The sequence below is a fragment of the Lithobates pipiens genome, unplaced genomic scaffold (assembly GCF_037356315.1).
Source record: "Lithobates pipiens isolate NorthernLeopardFrog02 unplaced genomic scaffold, aLitPip1_a1.2 Scaffold_8, whole genome shotgun sequence".
NCBI classification, from domain to species: Eukaryota; Metazoa; Chordata; class Amphibia; order Anura; family Ranidae; genus Lithobates; species Lithobates pipiens.
In genome coordinates, this window is record NW_027507903.1 from 670,185,105 (window position 1) to 670,206,128 (window position 21,024).

Here is a 21,024-nt window from a genome sequence, read left to right on the forward strand (position 1 = left end):
TTGTTTTTTTTAAGCACAAAACCATTTTTTTCCCAAAAAAACGCGTTCGAAAATATATAATGTTTTGGGGTTCTATGTAATTTTCTAGCAAATAAATTATGATTTTTACATGTAGGAGAGAAATGTCAGAATTGTCCTGGGTGCTCCAGAACGGCTGATGGTGCTCCCTGCATGTTGGGCCTCTGTATGTGGCCACACTGTGTAAAAATCTCACACATGTGGTATCGTCATACTCGGGAGTAATAGCAGAATGTGTTTTGGGGTGTAATTTGTGGTATGCATATGCTGTGTGTGAGAAATAACCTGATAATATGACAATTTTGTGAAAAAAAAAAAGAAAAAAAATCTTGATTTTGCAAAGAATTGTAGGAAAAAATGACCATCCGCATTATTAGCTACTGCAGGGAGCCTAAAATCGGGGAAGGAGGCAACAGTGGAGGCTGTAAATGTCAATGCAACTACTCAACGGATGTTTGTGAGTGATATACCTGGCTTTTTTTAATCTTTTACTGAGTTAAATAAACGTTAATGCACTAGGGCTGGTGTGCGCTCTATTTTTTGTGCTTTTTAGGAAAAAATGACAACTTCAAAAAACCCATCATGCCTCTTACTAAATACCTTGGAATGTCTTCTTTCCAAAAAGGGGTCATTTGGGGGGTATTTGTACTTTTCTGGCATGGGAGGGTGTCAAGAAATGAGATAGGCCGTCAGTCCTTCAGGTGTGATCAATTTTCAGATATTGGCACCATAGCTTGTGGACTCTATAACTTTCACAAAGACCAAATAATATCCACCAATTTGTACTTATTTTTACCAAAGATATGTAGTAGTGTACATTTTGGCCAAAATTTATGAAGAAAAATTACTAATCTGCTAAATTTTATAACAGAAACGAAGAACAATTCATTTTTTTTACAGAATTTTCTTTTTTTTCTTTTATAGCACAAAAAATAAAAAACCCAGCTGCGATTAAATACCACCAAAAGAAAGCTCTATTTGTGTGAAAAAAAGGACACACATTTCATATGGGTAAAGTGTTGCATGACTGAGTAATTGTCATTCAAAATGTGAGAGCACCAAAAGCTGAAAATTGGTCTGGTTATTAAGGGTGTTTAAGTGCCCAGTGGCTAAGTGGTTAAATTACTCTTTTTCTGTTAGAAATGTAATTTTGTGCAGGGACTGTTCTAAACACGGGAAGCACGTGGCACTTCACAGGCATACTATAGACACCCCCAGGCATGATACTTAAAGGAATATTTCACTTATTTTTTTCACTTTAAGCGTCATTAAAATTAGTGTTCCCGAAAAAATGTCAATTTTTAAAACTTTTTTTGCATTGATACATGTCACCTGGGGCAGGAGCCGGGTCGCCAAACCCTTTTTAGGACAACTACTTGCATATTAGCCTTTAAAATTAGCACTTTTGATTTTGAACTTTCGAGTCCCATTAGTTCATGGCTATAAGAACAGTTTTTATGACAAAGGCATGTTTGGTCTATTAGTTTATGCAGTTGTGACCACTTCTGTTGGAGGGCCTGAAAAACTCTGGTGTCATTAGTAGGTTTATGGTGAAGCTCTAGGTTATGAATGTCGGTGAGGAGTGTGGCCTTTTCTGCCATTCTGCCCATTTTCAACTGAGCCCCCTCTGCTATCCAAGTCCCCCGGGTGACACATTTTAGGGCTTCTCATTTTATTGGAGCTACTATTTAGTCTTGGGCATGGTCCAGTAAAAACTGAGAAATTATTTGTAGGGCAGATGCTAGAGTTAGTTCATCTTTGAGCAAAGACTTGTTTAGCCTCCAGGAGATGAAAGGTTTAGGGGAGTGGATCCTGTGCTGAGCAACCTGTCTGATGAATTCTGAACACAGGAGGTTGGCCACTAGGCATGACCCCCATTCAAAGAATGCTTTGCATTCTCTGAATGAATGCAAAAACATCCTCTGATTGGACAAGGTGGAGAGCATGATGTCACTGCCCCTTGTATCTCTATATCTTCTGTCTGTGCAATGTTTATACACAACGCTACTTTGTATCTCTCTATCTGCCATCTGAACAAAGTTTTTAATAAATTCATAATCAATTTAAATTCATTACAGTTCATAAAAGGTTAATTTAATAATTTATCATTAATAAAGATGATAAAAAGATTAAGAAATAAGGCAAAGTTCCTATAACTCTTAAAAGAAGGACTTAATAAATTGGATATGGAGATCTCAAAAAATGAAATAGAATAAGTAATTCAAAGCATTAGAGTAGGAAAAAGCCCAGGTCCAAATGGGATCACCTCACCATATTGTAAAAAAATTTAAGGAACCCTCTCCCCACATTTTATGTCATATATGAACTCGATAGGGGACGCACAGAAGCACTAAGTGCCCACATAACCCTCATAGCCAAAGAAGGAAAGGATCCAACAGTATGTGCTAGTTATAGGCAGATATCTATATCTTTGATAAATGAAGTTTTATGCAAAGATACTGCTGGAAAGATGGAAGCCTCTTATGCCAAAATGGATAGAAAAGGACCAGGGGGGGTTTTGTCTCTGATAGGGAGGAGAGAGACAATGTAATAAGAACATTACTTCTGATGCATGAAGCCAAAAAGGGGAAAGAAACCATTGTTACTTTTATCAGTAGATGCCGAAAAGGCTTTCGATCGACTTGATTGGGAGTCTCTAGAATGTATAGATTGATAGAGGCACTGCACTCCAGTCCAACAGCACGGGTACCAGTAAATGGGACCTTCCCGGTTCCTTTGTATTGTACAATGTTACACGTCAGGGATGCCCATTATGTCCACTGCTTTTTGTCCTTTCCCTGGAGCCCTTTCTGGCGACCATTCGAGCAAACCAGTAGATTAAGGGGATGGAGTTTGATGGGCAGGAACATAAGATTTCTGCGTTCGCAGATGATGTTATGTTGTATGTGTCCAATCTAGGCAAGTCCCTCCCAATTACAATGTCAGAATTCAAAAAATTATTTAGAAATCTCTAATTTAAAGATTAATAAAGATAAGACGGAGATATTAAATTTTTCTATCCCTATGGTAGAAAGAAGACTTCATAAATTTCAATATCCCTTTGTCTCGAAGTATAGAAGCCTAAAGTACCTTTTTATTTTTTTGTCTACTTCAGAAGTAGATCTGTATCAGGATAATTATTTACCTCTATTAAATAAAATTAAGCAAGATCTCAGGGGCTAACCAATAAATACCCAATAAATCAATTGACATGGTTTAGTAGGATAAATGTGATCAAGATGATGACACTGCCAAAAGCATTATATGTATTCCAGGCTCTGCTGATAAACATCCTGAGGGCCTATTTTAAGACCTTCGGGATGTTGGTTGGAAAAATTATATGTAAAACATAGGAAGGCCTGTATCTCTCTTGGGTCTTTGATAAAGCCTCAGTCCAAGGGGGATTATACCTCTCGGATTTTGAGAGGTACCATGAGGCAGCAGTGCTACAGAGGACGATTAATTGGACCCATGGTACCTCCCAGAAAAAAATGGAAGAAAATGTATGTGGAAGACAATTAAATCAAATACTGTGGATACCAAGGCAGTATAGGGACCTCCCTGATGAAATGGCCCAAATAACAAAAGAAACTTTAAGAGCTCGGGATAGCTTTTTTAAATCTAGACGATACAGTTCATTAATGCCCCTATCAGCCACAAGCTATTTCCCACCAGGGAGAGAGAATAAACTATACCTGAGGTGGACAGATAGTCTGAAATTAAAAACTTTCTGTTCAATAAGTGAATTACGAGAGAGATATGGAGACTCACCTTGGGATATGTGGAGATACAGGCAACTCCAACATTTTGTTGATACTCTCCCAAAACCCCTTCGCTCTATTATGGAGCTAACCCCATGGGAAAGTTTTTTAGATCAAGGTGGGATAAGGGGAAGTGGAATATCAAATGTATATGGGATGTTGGTCTCTTCCCCGGGCATAGGACCATTACGCTTTCTAGAGAGTTTGGAATTAGATCAGACTATACCAGAGCAAATGAAACATAAAATCATAGATTATGTACACTCCAAATCAATAGATACCAGAATAAAAGAAATAAACTATAAATTACTAACAAAATGGTATTATGTTCCAACAAAGCTTCATAAAACAGACTTGGGGATATCATCGTTATTTTGGAGAGAGCGTGGGATGGAGGGTACTCATGCACATATCTGGTGGCAGCGCTGTGAAATCCAACCTTACTGGAGAGTAATATTGATTAGTGGGGTGGAGATCGCACAGGACCCCTGGCAGTGTCTGTTCCATGCTACGGGGAGTTGAGAAAGAGATACAGAGCAAAAGTTGTACCATACTTATTAAATTCAGCAAAAGTTTTAATACCAAGACAATGGAAACAAAAAAAAAAAAAAAAGTTAATAAAGGAATGGTTTAGAGAGGTAGAAAAAATTTGCCTGATGGAAGAGTTAATAGCCTTACAAAATGATTGTAGAAAAAAATGTATTATGCCCTGTACACACGACCAGTTTTGCTGTTGGAATAAACATAAAAATAAAAGGTTTTTACAACAGAATTCCGAGGAATTTCAAGCTGTCTTGCACACACACGGTCACACCAAATTACGACCGTCCAGAACACAGTGACGTACAACACGTATGATGGGACTAGAAAAGGGAAGTGCAATAGCCTTTAGAAATGTACCTTTTGCGGCATGTTCTATACATCCTACTGATGCACCACTTTACAGGTAGACTTATGCCCTGTACACACGGTCGGACATTCCAATAACAAAATCCGTCAGATTTTTTCCGACGTATTTTGGCCGAAACTTGTCTTGCATTCACACGGTCGCACGCAGTGACGTACAACGGGACTACGAAGAGGCCAGTAGCCAATAGCTTTCGTCTCCAAATTTATTCTGAGCATGCGTGGCCCTTTGTGCTTCGGAATTCTATAAACATGATCGGAAAAACTCCGATCAGATTTTGTTGTCGGAAAATTTTAGGTCCTGATCTCAAATTTTTTCCGGCCAAAATTCAGACGGAAAAAGTCCGTTAGAGACTACACACGATCTGATTTTCCGACAACATAATCCGATCGGACTTTTCACGTCAGAAATTCTGACCGTGTGTGTACGGGGCATAAGGGGACCACCCATTACGATATTTAAAGGATTTTTTCATTTTTATTGTAGCACTTTAGGCATCATTAACCACTTAAGGACCGCCGTATTGCCATTCTACGTCATCAGAATGGCACAGGCAGGCACAAGCACGTAGATGTACGTGCCTGCCTTCCAGCGGGTGGGGGGTCCGATCGGACCCCCTCCCGCTGAATACGGTGGTCCATTTCCCTCCGGGAGCGATCCGTGATGAGGGGATGGCCGTTGGTTTCTGGCCACCCCCTCTGGATCGCTCCTGGCCAATGACGAACTTCCTCCCACTGTGTATTGTTTACACAGGAAGGAGGAAGTGATGTCATTCTCCTCGGGGCGGTCTTTTTGACCGGACTACGAGGAGAAGACTAAAAGTAACTAAGTAAGTGCACCAAAACACTACACTGACACATAGGTACACATAGGTACACAAACCCCCCCCGATCGCCCCCCGCCCCCCCCCCCCCAGTCACAGTGTCACTGATTGCATTGATCATTTCTTTACTGATCAATGCATTCAGTGTCAGTTGTAAAAGTAAAAACTGTCAGGGCAGTTAGTGTTAGGTCCAGGGTAGCCCCCTATCACCCCCCAATAAAGATTTAACCCCCTGATTGCCCCTAGAGTTAACCCTTTCACCCCCTTTTGCCAGTGTCACTAAGCGATAATTTTTCTGATCGCTGCATCAGTGTCGCTAGTGTCGCTAGGTAGCTAGATATTTTTTTAGGTTCACCGCCAGGTTTTTATATCGCTAGGTACGCCGATATACTACCCAATAATGGTTTTAACATCCTGATTGCCCCTAGTTAACCCTTTCACCCCCTTATGCCACTGTCACTAAGCGATCATTTTTCTGATCGCTGCATCAGTGTCGCTACTGTCGCTAGGTAGCTAGTTATTTTTTTAGGTTCACCGCCAGGTTTCTATATCGCTAGGTACCCCGATATACTACCCAATAATGGTTTTAACATCCTGATTGCCCCTAGTTAACCCTTTCACCCCCTTTTGCCACTGTCACTAAGCGATCATTTTTCTGATCGCTGCATCAGTGTCGCTACTGTCGCTAGGTAGCTAGTTATTTTTTTAGGTTCACCGCCAGGTTTTTATAGCGCTAGGTACCCCGATATACTACCCAATAATGGTTTTAACATCCTGATTGCCCCTAGTTAACCCTTTCACCCCCTTTTGCCAGTGTCACTAAGCGATCATTTTTCTGATCGCTGCATCAGTGTCGCTACTGTCGCTAGGTAGCTAGTTATTTTTTTAGGTTCACCGCCAGGTTTTTATAGCGCTAGGTACCCCGATATACTACCCAATAATGGTTTTAACATCCTGATTGCCCCTAGTTAACCCTTTCACCCCCTTTTGCCAGTGTCACTAAGCGATCATTTTTCTGATCGCTGCATCAGTGTCGCTACTGTCACTAGGTAGCTAGTTATTTTTTTTAGGTTCACCGCCAGGTTTTTATAGCGCTAGGTACCCCGATATACTACCCAATAATGGTTTTAACATCCTGATTGCCCCTAGTTAACCCTTTCACCCCCTTTTGCCAGTGTCACTAAGCGATCATTTTTCTGATCGCTGCATCAGTGTCGCTACTGTCGCTAGGTAGCTAGTTATTTTTTTAGGTTCACCGCCAGGTTTTTATAGCGCTAGGTACCCCGATATACTACCCAATAATGGTTTTAACATCCTGATTGCCCCTAGTTAACCCTTTCACCCCCTTTTGCCAGTGTCACTAAGCGATCATTTTTCTGATCGCTGCATCAGTGTCGCTACTGTCGCTAGGTAGCTAGTTATTTTTTTAGGTTCACCGCCAGGTTTTTATAGCGCTAGGTACCCCGATATACTACCCAATAATGGTTTTAACCCCCTGATTGCCCCTAGTTAACCCTTTCACCAGCGATCACAGTATAAGTGTCACTGGTGACGCTGGTTAGCCAGTTAGTTATTTAGGTTCCCTGTCAGGTTTTTATATAGCGCCAGGGACCCCCATATACTACCTAATAAAAATGTGAACCCCCTGATTGCCCCTAGTTAACCCTTTCACCACTGATCACCGTATAAGTGTTACAGGTGACTCTGGTTAGTTTGCTTTTTATAGCATCAGGGCACCCACCATTTATTACCCAATAAAGGTTTAACCCCCTGATCACCCGGCGGGTGATATCAATTAGGTTTTAGGGTCAGGGTCTGCGTCGCCCCAGGCAGCGCTAGGTTAGTGCCAGTACCGCTAACACCCACGCGCAAAGCATACACCTCCCGTAGTGGTATAGAATCTGAACAGATCAATATCTGATCTGATCAGATCTATACTAGCGTCCCCAGCGGTTCAGGGTTCCAAAAAAACGCATTGTTAGCGGGATCAGCCCAGATACCTGCTAGCACCTGCGTTTTGCCCCTCTGACCAGCCCACCCAAGTGCAGTATCGATCGATCACTGTCACTTACAAAACACTAAACACATAACTGCAGCGATCGCAGAGTCAGGCCTGATCCCTGCGATCGCTAACAGTTTTTTTGGTAGCATTTTATATTTAAATCCGGAAGGCAGTGCTTGGTTTTCGGGGTCCCGTACATGGCTAGGCTCCCAAAAAGTCCCCCACATGTGGTATCCCCGTACTCGGGAGAAGCAGCAGAATTTATTTTGGGGTGTAATTTGACTTCTGCCCATAGCATGTGTGAGCAATATATCATTTAGTGACAACTTTGTGCAAAAAAAAAAGTTTTTAATATTCCCGCAACTTTTGGCAAAATATAAAATATTCCATGGACTCAACATGCCTCTCAGTAAATAGCTAGGGGTGTCTACTTTCCAAAATGGGGTCATTTTGGGGGGTTTTGTGCTATTTTGGCATTTTATGGCCTTCGAAACTGTGATAGGTAGTGAGGAGTTAAATCAAAAATTTGCACCCTTAGAAATCCTGAAGGTGGTGATTGGTTTTCGGGGTGCCGTGCGCGACTAGACTCCCAAAAAGTCCCACACATGTGGTATCCCCATACTCGGGAGAAGTAGCGGAATATATTTTGGGGTGCAATTCCACATATAACCATGGCATGTGTGAGCAATATATCATTTAGTGACAACTTTTTGTAAAAAAAAAAAAATTATTTTTATTTTTTGTCATTATTCAATCCCTTGGGACAAAAAAAAAATATTCAATGGTCTCAACATGGCCCTCAGCAAATAGCTTGGGGTGTGTCTAATTTCCAAAATGGGGTCATTTGGGGGGGTTTTGTGCCATCTTGGCATTTTATGGCCTTCAAAACTGTGATAGGTAGTGATAGGTAGTGAGGAGTAAAATAAAAAATGTATGCCCTTAGAAATCCTGAAGGCGGTGCTTGGATTTGGGGGTCCCGTACGCGGCTAGGCTCCCAAAAAGTCCCACACATGTGGTATCCCCGTACTCAGGAGAAGCAGCAGAATGTATTTTGGGGTGTCATTTCACATATGCCCATAGCATGTGTGAGCAATATATCATTTAGTGACAACATTGTGCAAAAAAAAAAAGTTTGTAATATTCCCACAACTTGTGGAAAAATATAAAATATTCCATGGACTCAACATGCCTCTCAGTAAATAGCTTGGGGTGTCTTCTTTCCAAAATGGGGTCATTTTGGGGGGTTTTGTGCTATTTTGGCATTTTATGGCCTTTGAAACTGTGATAGGTAGTGAGGAGTTAAATCAAAAATGTGCACCCTTAGAAATCCTGAAGGTGGTGATTGGTTTTCGGGGTGCCGTGCACGACTAGACTCCCAAAAAGTCCCACACATGTGGTATCCCCATACTCGGGAAAAGTAGCGGAATATATTTTGGGGTGCAATTCCACATATAACCATGGCATGTGTGAGCAATATATCATTTAGTGACAACTTTTTGTAAATATTTTTTTTGTCATTATTCAATCCCTTAGGACAAAAAAAATAAACATTCAATGGGCTCAACATACCCATCAGCAATTTCCTTGGGGTGTCTACTTTCCAAAATGGGGTCATTTGGGGGGGGGTTTGTACTGCCCTGCCATTTTAGCACCTCAAGAAATGAGATAGGCAGTCATAAATTAAAAGCTGTGTAAATTCCAGAAAATGTACTCTAGTTTGTAGACGCTATAACTTTTGCGCAAACCAAAAAATATACGCTTATTGACATTTTTTTTACTAAAGACATGTGGCTGAATAAATTTTGCCCTCAATGTATGACTAAAATTTAGTTTATTCGATTTTTCTTATAACAAAAAGAAGAAAATATTTTTTTTTTCAAAATTTTCGCTCTTTTTCCATTTATATCGCAAAAAAAAAAAAATCGCAGAGGCAATCAAATACCATCAAAAGAAAGCTCTATTTGTGGGAAGAAAAGGACGCAAATTTCGTTTGGGTGCAATATTGCATGACCGCGCAATTACCAGTTAAAGCAGCGCAGTGCGAAATTGGAAAAAGACCTCTGGTCCTTAAGGTGTTTATTGGTCCGGAGCTGAAGTGGTTAAAATCATTACTTCTGAAAAAAATTATAGTTTTTTTTTTTTTTTAAAGTTTGCATTGGTACATGTCCCCCAGGTCAGTACCCAAACCCCCATACCCCTTTTATGGCCAATTACTTGCATATAAGCCTTCAAAATGGGGACTTTTGATTTTTTTCTGTTTGGCTCCCATAAGCCCCGTACACACGAGCGGACTTTTTGACATCCAAAGTCCGACGGACTGAGTCCGTCAGACTATTCGATCGTGTGTGGGCTGCAACGGACTTTAGCTTCGCTAAAGTCTGACGGACTTTAGAAATGAAGCATGCTTCAAATTTTCCCGACGGAACTCCGCCGGACCCGGTCCCCTTCGAAAAATTCGCTCGTGTGTGTGCTACTCCGACGGACTAAAACTGACGCTAGGGCAGCTATTGGCTACTGTCTATGAACTTCCTACGTCGAATCCAGTTGTACGTCATCACGTTCGACTCCATCGGAGTTTGGTGTGATGGTGTGTGGTCAAGTCCGTTCGGTCGAAAAGTCCGCCAGAACTCCGTCGGAACTCCTTTGGAGGTCTGTCAGACTTAATCCCTCTCGTGTGTACGGGGCATTAGACTTCAATGGGTTCGCTGTTTCTAGAGTTCTGCTTTGAACTGAATAGGGGGGTTTACAGCCCATCTCTAATCTCTGTGTATCACCTGAGGCCAGTCATTTCACTGGTTGTATGGAAGGGTTTACAACCACTTAAGGAACTAGCAGTCATAAATAAAGCACAGTTTCCTAAATGACCCTAATTTCTCCCTATGCAGTTTGTCAGCTTTCACTGTCCTTCACATGGAGCAGGTTCCAATACACTGAATATGTGCCTGGAAACAAATAGAGCTGAGATCTTCTGGGTTCATTCTTCTTGGGGGAGATCAGTGAATGGATGTTCGCTCAACTCCCACTGCTCACCATCCAGACATCTGCCATGGAGGTCCTGGGCACCCAGGAAAGACAGGTGAGGCTGTGACACATGGGAGGGAGGGTATCATCTTCCTCAGCCCCACAAAACATTATTGGCTGTTAGTAGTCTGCTGGGCTGGGTTGAAGACTACACCGGGTATTATCGGTGGGAGCCAAAAGCCACCCCACTGCAAATTCACCTAAAATTTCACCAAATAAATCCTGGAAATTTGCTACATTTCACCATTAGACAAATGTGAATTTCATCCCTAATTCCCTCATCAAAATCTAAAAAAATATGTTTTTAGATACAGCTAAGTGAGGGAGTGAGCCATTCTGGTACTTATCAACTGAATGTTACTAACCTACTAAACACACCGACCCATTTCCCATCTCACTCAGCACTTCAAAACTATACATTTCAATCTTACCCTGCTCTATCTCCAGATCTTCACTTTTCCTCATTGTAAGGTGAGGATGAACGGGATTCCCCGTGCTCTTCACTCTCTGTCTTCTGGGACTGCACTGATCGTCTGTTCTAAGTATGTGAAGAGGAGCTCATGAAATTCTTTTTAAAATTACCACAAAAAAGAGGAAGTTTATCCGGTTTAGTAACAATTAGTAGTCTACCTCGCAACATATTTTGGAATCCTTCCCTCTGTTTTGCTTTCCTCCTTGGTTGTCCCTTTTTAGGTCCAATATATAGACCTCAATAAAAAAAAAAATCTACTTAATTAACAAAGCTTTATACAGCACAGAACTTTTTTGGTAATTTTTGCATTTGTTATTTTTAAAAGTTAGTAAATAAGCGAAGTGTCACTGCCTGTATGATAGAAACAAACCGCCACAGCACACAGATGACTTCAGAATCTAGGCCCTAACCACCTGCCCCCTGGACCCTGTTCCTTCTCAAATACTGTGGTCACCCTCTGGCTCTATCCTACACTCTCTAACCCACTTCTTCAATCCAGTGGCGGCTGGTGAAGTTTTAGGATGGGGAGGCGCCAGACCCCGCCCTTCCTTTTTGACCCCTCCCACTTGGTGAAAATGGGCGTGGTTTCAAAAAAATACTGGGCGTGGCACGAAGGTGGTGTGGTTGGTGTCTGAGGTGAATGAGGGATGGAGGGAGAGGGAGAGAGGGATGGAGGGACAGCAGGCCCAGATTCTACACTATAGAAAGATGTGTATTCTAGAAATTTTAACAATCAGCAGATAAAGATATTACAAACACTTCACCAAGCACTTCAATCATCCCGGCACCATGGTTGTTGTGGTGTCAGGATGATTGAAGCACATTATTTATACTATTACATTGTAATATAAAATGAAATCATTCAACTCACCATAATGCAGAATCAGTGGGAGCCCTGAGCGTGTCACTAGCCACGGCGCCTGCCACCAGATGCCATCAGGTGTCCCCAGCGGAGTCCCTCCTTACATGCAGCCTGTATCACATCAAATGCAGCCTGTGTCATGGCAAATGCAGCCTGTGTCCCACCAAATACAGCCTGTGTGTCATAAACCAGATGTGACCAAAACTGTGCGACTTGCGACAGCATGAACCAGACATAAATAGGTGAAAGTAAATTTATTAAAGTAAGTGCATATAAAATGTGAGCACACCACCAATACAATCTGAGTGAACAAACCAAACAACCAAACAGTGATTACAAACAAACCAGCATATGTAGCAAAAGGGAGTACCAGAATCCTAGTCAGGCCAGGCCAGGGTCATAAACAGGAGGTCAGCAGATGGGGGACGACGACAAGGAGAAAGGGATCAGGTTGCAGGACAAGGTTCCAGGGATGCAGGAATAGACAGGATCAGGTACAACAGGTTCAGGAGGCAGGATGCAGGATGCAGGAATCAAGGTTCAGAATCAGGCTTAGGCTCAGGCTAACAGGTAACAGGTAAACAGGCTGCAGGTCAGGGCACAAGGACAATACCAGGGTAAGATGTGTGTGCACTTGCCGGGTATTTATACTGTGGCTGCTATCATTCATGTGACTCCTGATTGCAGAAGGTAATACCTGCTCCACACTACCAGGATCCCTCCGCTGGTGGACGCCAGTACTGCGGCCCAAAGATGACATAATTCCAGCAGGGTAAAGCTCTTCTGACAGCTCAAAACTGCCAGAAGACACCTGCTGGTGGATCTCAGTACTGCATGCCAAATGATCAATATTACCAGCGGAGGGAACCTTTCCTGACACTGTGTCCCACAAAATGCAGCCTTGCCTGTGTCCCATAAAATGCAGCCTGACTATGTCCACCAAATGCAGCCTTGCCTGTGTCCCACCAAATGCAGCCTTGCCTGTGTCACACCAAATGCAGCCTTGCCTGTATCCCACCAAATGCAGCCTTGTCTGTATCCCACCAAATGCAGCCTTGTCTGTATCCCACCAAATGCAGCCTTGTCTGTATCCCACCAAATGCAGCCTTGTCTGTATCCCACCAAATGCAGCCTTGTCTGTATCCAACCAAATGCAGCCTGCCTGTGTCACATCGACCCCCCCCCCCCCTTCTCTGTGGGAGCACAGTGGTACTTACCTTGCTGTGTTGTGCTCTCCTGTGGTGTCTCCTTCCACTGGCAGTGGTGATGGAGGAGTCTGCTCCTCATACTTCAGTTTTTCTCTCTCCCGGGCGCAATGGGAGAGAGAAAACAGGAAGTGATGTCTAACTGAGATGTCAGTCAAACTGCCCGGCCGTAGTAATAGATACTACGAGTGTCGGGCGGAAGCTACTCGGTGCTTCAGAAAGTGCCGCAAGGTGGGATAAAAGCCCGCAAATGCAATCCCGTGATTGCATAGACATGGCGCTTCCCATAGTGCACTGTGTCCGGTGTCTGAACACAGTGCACTTATGGACATTTTTTTGTTTTTTGTTTTTTTAAAGGACCAGTTTAAAAAAAAAAAATGTTTTGTGATAGCCTGGATGGCACCCCCTATAGACGGGGCGCCACTGCTTCAACCTCTCCCTCTTTTCTGGCATTTTTCCCAACTCTCTTAAACATTTACTAGTCACCCGATTCTTAAAAAGTCTTCCTTGGACCCTACCAATATTAACCACCTCAATACAGGGCACTTACACCCCCCCTCCTGCCCAGACCAATTTTCAGCTTTCAGCGCTCTCACAGTTTGAATGATAATTACTCAGTCATGCAACACTGTACCCATATGAAACTTGTATCTTTTTTTTCACACAAATAGAGCTTTCTTTTGGTGGTATTTAACCACTTGCTTACTGGGCACTTAAACCCCCCTCAGTCCCAGACCAATTTTCAGCTTTCAGCGCTGATGCACTTTGAATGACAATTGCGCGGGCATACAACACTGTACCCAAATGAAATTTTTATCATTTTTTTCCCACAAATAGAGCTTTCTTTTGGTGGTATTTAGTTACAGCTCGGAGTTTTATTTTTTGCTAAACAAACAAAAAAAGATGCAAAAAAAAAAAATCATGTTTTAATAGTTTGTTCTAAAATTTTGCAAACGGGTCATTTTTCTCCTTCATTGAAGTGCGCTGATTAGGCGGCACTGATAGGCTGCATTGGTGGGCACTGATGGGCTGCATTGGTGGGCACTGATGGGCTGCATTGGTGGGCACTGATGGGCTGCACTGGTGGGCACTGATAGGCATAGTTAAGGCGGCACTAATAGGCACAGATAAGGTGGCACCGATGGGCACAGATAAGGCGGCACTGATGGGCACAGATAATATGGCACGGATGGGTGGCACGGATGGGTGGCACGGATGGGCACTGATAGGTACCACTGATAGATGGGACTGATGGGCACTGATAGGTGGCTCTGATAGGTGGCACTGCTGGGCACTGATGGGCGGCACTGCTGGGCACTGATGGGCGGCACTGCTGGGCACTGATGGGCGGCACTGCTGGGCACTGATGGGCGGCACTGGGGTGCAGCACCTTTGAGGCAGATTGTGGGCACTGTGGGTGGCACTGTGGGTGGCACTGCTGGGTGGCACTGTGGGTGGCACTGCTGGGTGGCACTGTGGGCACTGCTGGGTGGCACTGTGGGCACTGCTGGGTGGCACTATGGGCACTGCTGGGTGGCACTGACGGGGGCACTTACTTTTTATTAGGGTGGCACTGCAGGGGGCAGGTGGGCACTGGCAGGGGGCAGGTGGGCGCTTGCATTGCTGGCCGTGATCGGGACTGATGTCGGCCGCCGGTGATCAGCTGTCAGCGCGAGGAGGAATACTAGCCGATTACCGTCTCCGTTATATCACCTGATCAGCTGTCATTGGCTGACAGCTGATCACGTGATAAGGGGTCGGGATCGACCCCTTGCACGGATCGGTGATCAGGCGAGTCTCATGGACTCGCCGATCACAGAGCGCGCCGCTCGTGCACGGTAGCATGGTAGCAATCACTGAAAATTGATCATATCTGATCAGGCCTTCAGTACATCAGGTGAATCTCATTTCTTGAGACACTAACAAGTCAGCAAAGTAAAAATACCCCCCAAATTACCCCTTCTTAGAAAGTTTTTTTAAGTTGTAATTTTTTCCCACAATTCTTTGCAAAATGAAGATTTTTTTTTTTTGTATACAAAATTGTCACGTTATCAGGTTATTTCTCACAAACAGCATATGCATACAACAAATTACACTCCAAAATACATTCTGCTACTCTTCCCGAGTATGGCAATCAGAGGCGGCTCTCTAATTAGGCAAATTAGGCGATGGCCTAAGGCCTCGCCCTCTTAAGGGCCTCGCCCTCTCAGGAGCCTCGTCACCGCCTAGTTTGCCTAAAGAGCTGCCTCTACTATCCTCCTGCATCAATCCTAGTACAGTCAGCAGGGGAGCTTTGTGCCTGCCTCCTTCAGTTTACAAACAGTCCTCCTCCTCCTTTCTGCTCTGTTACACCACGCCCCATGAGATGACTGCCCAGTCTCCATTGGAACAGCCGACAGAGACTAGCAACTGCCCCGCCCCTCACAGCCCCGCCAGCAAATGATGTCCGTCCCTTGAGCCGATATCTTGTGCAAAGGCTGGGTACAGCTAGCACCTCAACAGGATAGCGAGTCCCCCCTCCTTCCAGGGCGGGGCTTCTGTGGTGGAGGCGGAGCCAATTCCAGTTCTCTCACTGTAGCCTGTCTGTGTGCAGCCGACTGACTACTGAGCTCAGTGAGCTGAGGATGTGCTGACTGAGCTGTGAGGGGACAGAGCATCTATGTGTGAGGTACATGTGAATGGGGTGTGTGTGCATGTCACTAGGGGGGTGAATATGTGATTGGAGGGTACATGCATGTGACTGGGGAGGTGTGTGCATGTGAATGGGGGGTGTGTGCATGTCACTAGGGGGGTGAACATGTGATTGGAGGGTACATGCAGGTGACTGGGGGGTGTGAGCATGTGACTGGGGGGTGAACATGAGACTGGGGGCACATGTGATGGGGGTGTGTGTATGTGACTGGGGGAGGTGTGTGCATTTGACTGGGGGGTGTGTGCATGTCACTAGGGGGTGAACATGTGACTGGGGGTGTGTGTATGTGACGGGGGGAGGTGTGTGCATGTGACGGGGGGAGGTATGTGCATGTGACGGGGGGAGGTGTGTGCATATCACTAGAGGGGGGGGGAGAATATGTGATTGGGGGTGTGTGAATGTGACGGGGGGGTATATGCGACGGGGGGAGCATGCAACGAGAGGTGCGAATGTGACTTGGGGGGATACATGTGACTGGGGTTTACAGTCAGGTCTGCTCAGTCCTCTTCCAGTGTCCCAATGTGCCTGCCTGTGATTGACAACCCGTGTTCTCCTGACCTGAGTCCACCCCACCCTCATCCCCAGCCATCCAGGGCTCCACTGCGGTGGTCGGGAGGTCCCAGCTCAGTCCAGTGTGATCCTCAGCCAAGTGGGCAAGGCGCTCTTCATTCTGCGCTGGCACTGCTCATGATCGGCTTCTCTGTGGCTATCTCCCACCAGGAGCTCTTCCACTATGAGGAGTCCGAGGGGACCTATTGCTGCCCAACAGGGATGATGAAAGAGACAGAGCACTGAGACAGAGCACTGACACCAGCACTGAGAGAGACAGAGCACTGACACCAGCACTGAAAGAGACAGAGCACTGAGAGAGACAGAGCACTGACACCAGCACTGAGAGAGACAGAGCACTGAGAGAGACAGAGCACTGACACCAGCACTGAGAGAGACAGAGCACTGACACCAGCACTGAGAGAGACGGAGCACTGAGAGAGACAGAGCACTGACACCAGCACTGAGAGAGACGGAGCACTGAGAGAGACAGAGCACTGACACCAGCACTGAGAGAGATGGAGCACTGACACCAGCACTGAGAGAGACGGAGCACTGAGAGAGACAGAGCACTGACACCAGCACTGAGAGAGACGGAGCACTGACACCAGCACTGAGAGAGACGGAGCACTGACACCAGCACTGAGAGAGACGGAGCACTGACCCCAGCACTGAGAGAGACGGAGCACTGACACCAGCACTGAGAGAGACGGAGCACTGACACCAGCACTGAGAGAGACAGAGCACTGACACCAGCACTGAGAGAGACGGAGCACTGACACCAGCACTGAGAGAGACGGAGCACTGAGAGAGACAGAGCACTGACACCAGCACTGAGAGAGACGGAGCACTGACACCAGCACTGAGAGAGACGGAGCACTGAGAGAGACAGAGCACTGACACCAGCACTGAGAGAGACGGAGCACTGACACCAGCACTGAGAGAGACGGAGCACTGACACCAGCACTGAGAGAGACGGAGCACTGACACCAGCACTGAGAGAGACAGAGCACTGACACCAGCACTGAGAGAGACGGAGCACTGAGAGAGACAGAGCACTGACACCAGCACTGAGAGAGACGGAGCACTGACACCAGCACTGAGAGAGACGGAGCACTGACACCAGCACTGAGAGAGACGGAGCACTGACACCAGCACTGAGAGAGACGGAGCACTGACACAAGCACTGAGAGAGACAGAGCACTGACACCAGCACTGAGAGAGACGGAGCACTGAGAGAGACAGAGCACTGACACCAGCACTGAGAGAGACGGAGCACTGACACCAGCACTGAGAGAGACGGAGCACTGACACCAGCACTGAGAGAGACGGAGCACTGACACCAGCACTGAGAGAGACGGAGCACTGACACCAGCACTGAGAGAGACGGAGCACTGACACCAGCACTGAGAGAGACGGAGCACTGACACAAGCACTGAGAGAGACAGAGCACTGAGAGAGACAGAGCACTCACACCAGCACTAAGAGAGAGCACACTGCACTGAGGTGGAGTGCCCTGACACCAGTATTGAGAGCGTGTCAGCACTGACACCAGCTTTGAAATAGAGGACACAGACGCCAGTACTCTTAATATGCAATTCAATTTTATTGCTTGAATTATTTTTTCCCTTATGAACGTGAGTGGGGCCTCATGTCTAAGTTATGCCTAAGGCCTCACAAAGCCTGGAGCCGCCTCTGATGGCAATTCCACATGTGAGACTTTTACACAGTCCGGCCACATACAAAGGACCAACACTAAAGTAGAACCTTCTGGTGTTCTATGGGCTTAAATGACATCTCATTTCTTAACAATGTATTACACTTTTGAAGGCCCCGGAGTACCAGGATAATGGAATTGCCCACAAAATGACCCCATTTTGGAAAGCAAACACCCCAACGTGTAATCTATGAGGCATTATGAGTCTTTTTTTTTTTTACACAAAGCTTTAAATTTATAAGATATTTCTAAAACATAGCATGTATATAGCAAAAATTACACCCCAAAATACATTCTGCTACTTTTCCCAAGTATAGCGATACTGTTAGGGTCCAGGTGTGGAAGCCCGACTTGTAGGAGGAGACCTCTCTTACAACGCTGGTTCAGGAGCCGCTGGAATGGAGACAGCGGTCTCGAGAGCACAGTGGGTAGGAGTGCCTGCTGGATAGGACCGCTGGAGCTGGAAGTAGAGCGGAGGATCCTCGGAAAAGGCTGAGCGACTGGGGGCTGCTGGAAGGCTGAGAAATGCAGACAGTAGCTTCAAAAGCCGATCACTGAACAGGCAGAAGGCTGGAGCAGAGTCAGACGGTCCGGGTCAAGGTAAGTAGGCAGGTGGCAACAGGAGGCAAGAAGTGTCAGTAAAACTGGCAGAGGTCGGTAACGGAATCGTAGGCAGGAGAGGTAGCGAGGTCAGGCAAGCCGGGTCGGGTTCGGAGAAGGCAGAGAAGTCAAACAGGCCGGGTCGGTAACAGTAGTAGGTAATCAGGTTCAGAATCAGGTATTCAGGCACACAAGAGCTGAGACGAAACAGCGCCGCACCAGCGCGCTTGAGGAACCTTTAAACGTTCAGTGGCGGGAAGTAGCGCACGAACGCCACTCACGACCACGCGAACGAGCGCGCGCACGAACGGCACACACGACGATACATACTAACGTGTAAACGAACGCGTACGCGAACGCGCAGGGAACACGCGTTGACGCCTGTGTGAACGCAGCTGTGCCTGTCTATTGCTGGTAAGTTCCTGACATTGCCCCCTCCCAAGGGGCAGCCTCCGGATGCCCAACAGGTTCCTCTTTTCTGGATGGGCAGACAGGTATGCACGAATTAATCGCTTGGCATGGATATTGCTGTCCGGCTCCCAGGAATTGTTCTCCGGCCCAAACCCCTTCCATTTGATTAAAAACTGAATAAGTCCCTGTCTTCTTCTGCAGTCGAGGATGGCCTCCACCTCGTATTCCTCATTTCCATCCACTAGGATGGGCTCTGGAGGTCTAGTTCCTCTATCAGGAAAAGGATCAGGGACGGCAGGCTTCAGCAGTGACACGTGAAACACAGGGTGAATTCTAAGTGACTCGGGCAGGGTTAACTCATAGGAGACTTCATTAATTTTCCTCTTCACCGGGAAAGGTCCCATAAATTTAGGTGCAAGCTTCCTGGAAGGACAAGCCATTTTAATGTTATTGGTAGAAAGCCATACCTGGTCGCCCGGTTGTAGGGTCAGTTCCCCTCTTCTTTTCCGGTCAAAGGCTCTCTTACCGTCTGCCTGGGCCTTGGCCACTGCCTCCTGCAACACCCGGTTATTGTGGCTGAGGAAGTCCACTGTCTCCTGGACCGCTGGAACTGAGGTTTCTGAAAGAAAGTCAGGCAAAAAGGTTAAATGAAAGTCATAATTGGCAAAAAAGGGGGATTGACCGGTGGCCGAATGACAAGCATTGTTATAGGCAAATTCTGCCAAAGGCAGCAGGGGCACCCAATCATTCTGCACGAATGATGTGAAGCACCTAATATACTGCTCAAGAGTCTGGTTGGTCCTTTCTGTCTGCCCATTAGTTTGGGGATGATAGGCCGAGGACAGGGCCAGCTCAATTTTCAGGATTTCACACAGGGCCCTCCAGAAACGTGAGGTGAACTGCACTCCTCTGTCGGAGACTATATTTGCTGGAATTCCGTGTAGCCTCACAATCTCCTTAATGAATACGTGGGCAGTCTCCACGGCAGATGGGGTCCCTTTTAGGGGTAAGAAATGGGCCATTTTGGATAGCCGGTCTACCACCACAAAGATAGTCGAGCACCCCTCAGAACATGGGAGCTCGACAATGAAGTCCATGCTAATCATTTTCCAGGGTCTGTCGGGCACGGGTAAGGGTTTTAGCAGTCCCCAAGCCTGATTCCTTGGTGTCTTATTCTGAATGCAAACGGGACAGGAGCTGACGTACTTTTCGCAAAAGTCCTTCAGATTGGGCCACCAGAACGTGCGTCGTACGAGCTCAAGGGTCTTACGGACCCCAAAGTGGCCTGCCAGCGGGTGGTCATGAAGAAGGGACAATACTTTGACTCAGACATCTTTGGGGACGAAAACTTGACTTCCCCTCCAGAACAGGCCGTCTCTGGACACTAGGGTGATTCCGGGGGGTTTTGAGGAGTCAGAGGATGCTTCCTTGATCAGGGAAAGTAGGTCTGACTGTAAAAGTAAAAAATTTCCGGCAGGCAGGATTGTATCAGGGACAGATGAGTCTTTGGGGTTGTCATACATTCGTGACAGCGCATCTGGTTTCACGTTCTTCGATCCGGGCCGGTACGTGATATGAAAGGAGAAACGTGAGAAGAACAAGGCCCAGCGGGCTTGTCGGGGTCTTAGTCGCTTGGCAGACCTTAGGTACTCTAAGTTCTTGTGATCTGTATATATTAGTACCGGGTGAGCAGCGCCCTCCAACAGATATCTCCATTCCTCCAAGGCAGCTTTAATAGCAAGCAATTCTCGGTCGCCCACGTCGTAATTTCTCTCTGCGGAAGAAAGTTTCCTGGAGAAGAACCCCACAGGGTGCATTAGGTCCTTGTTGCCTCGACGTTGGGAAATGACCGCTCCTATAGCCACTTCAGAAGCGTCTACTTCGAGGATGAAGGGTAGAGACGGGTCCGGGTGACTGAGAATTGGGGCAGACGTGAAAAGTCCTTTAAGTTCTTCAAAGGCACTCTGGGCCTCCTGAGTCCAGC

At 46.0% G+C, this 21,024-nt stretch overlaps 1 protein-coding gene across 1 annotated transcript in view; it reads right to left on the bottom strand.

Annotated features, from left to right (window-relative positions):
* The window catches only part of LOC143964277 (C-type lectin domain family 4 member E-like), a 161,343-nt gene extending 150,274 nt beyond the window's left edge, over positions 1–11,069 (bottom strand). The window contains exon 1 of the mRNA XM_077473980.1: positions 10,964–11,069. Coding sequence (XP_077330106.1) covers positions 10,964–10,997 — 34 coding nt within the window. The 5' untranslated portion in view covers positions 10,998–11,069. The remainder of the gene's footprint in view (positions 1–10,963) is intronic.
* Positions 11,070–21,024: the final 9,955 nt, after the last annotated feature.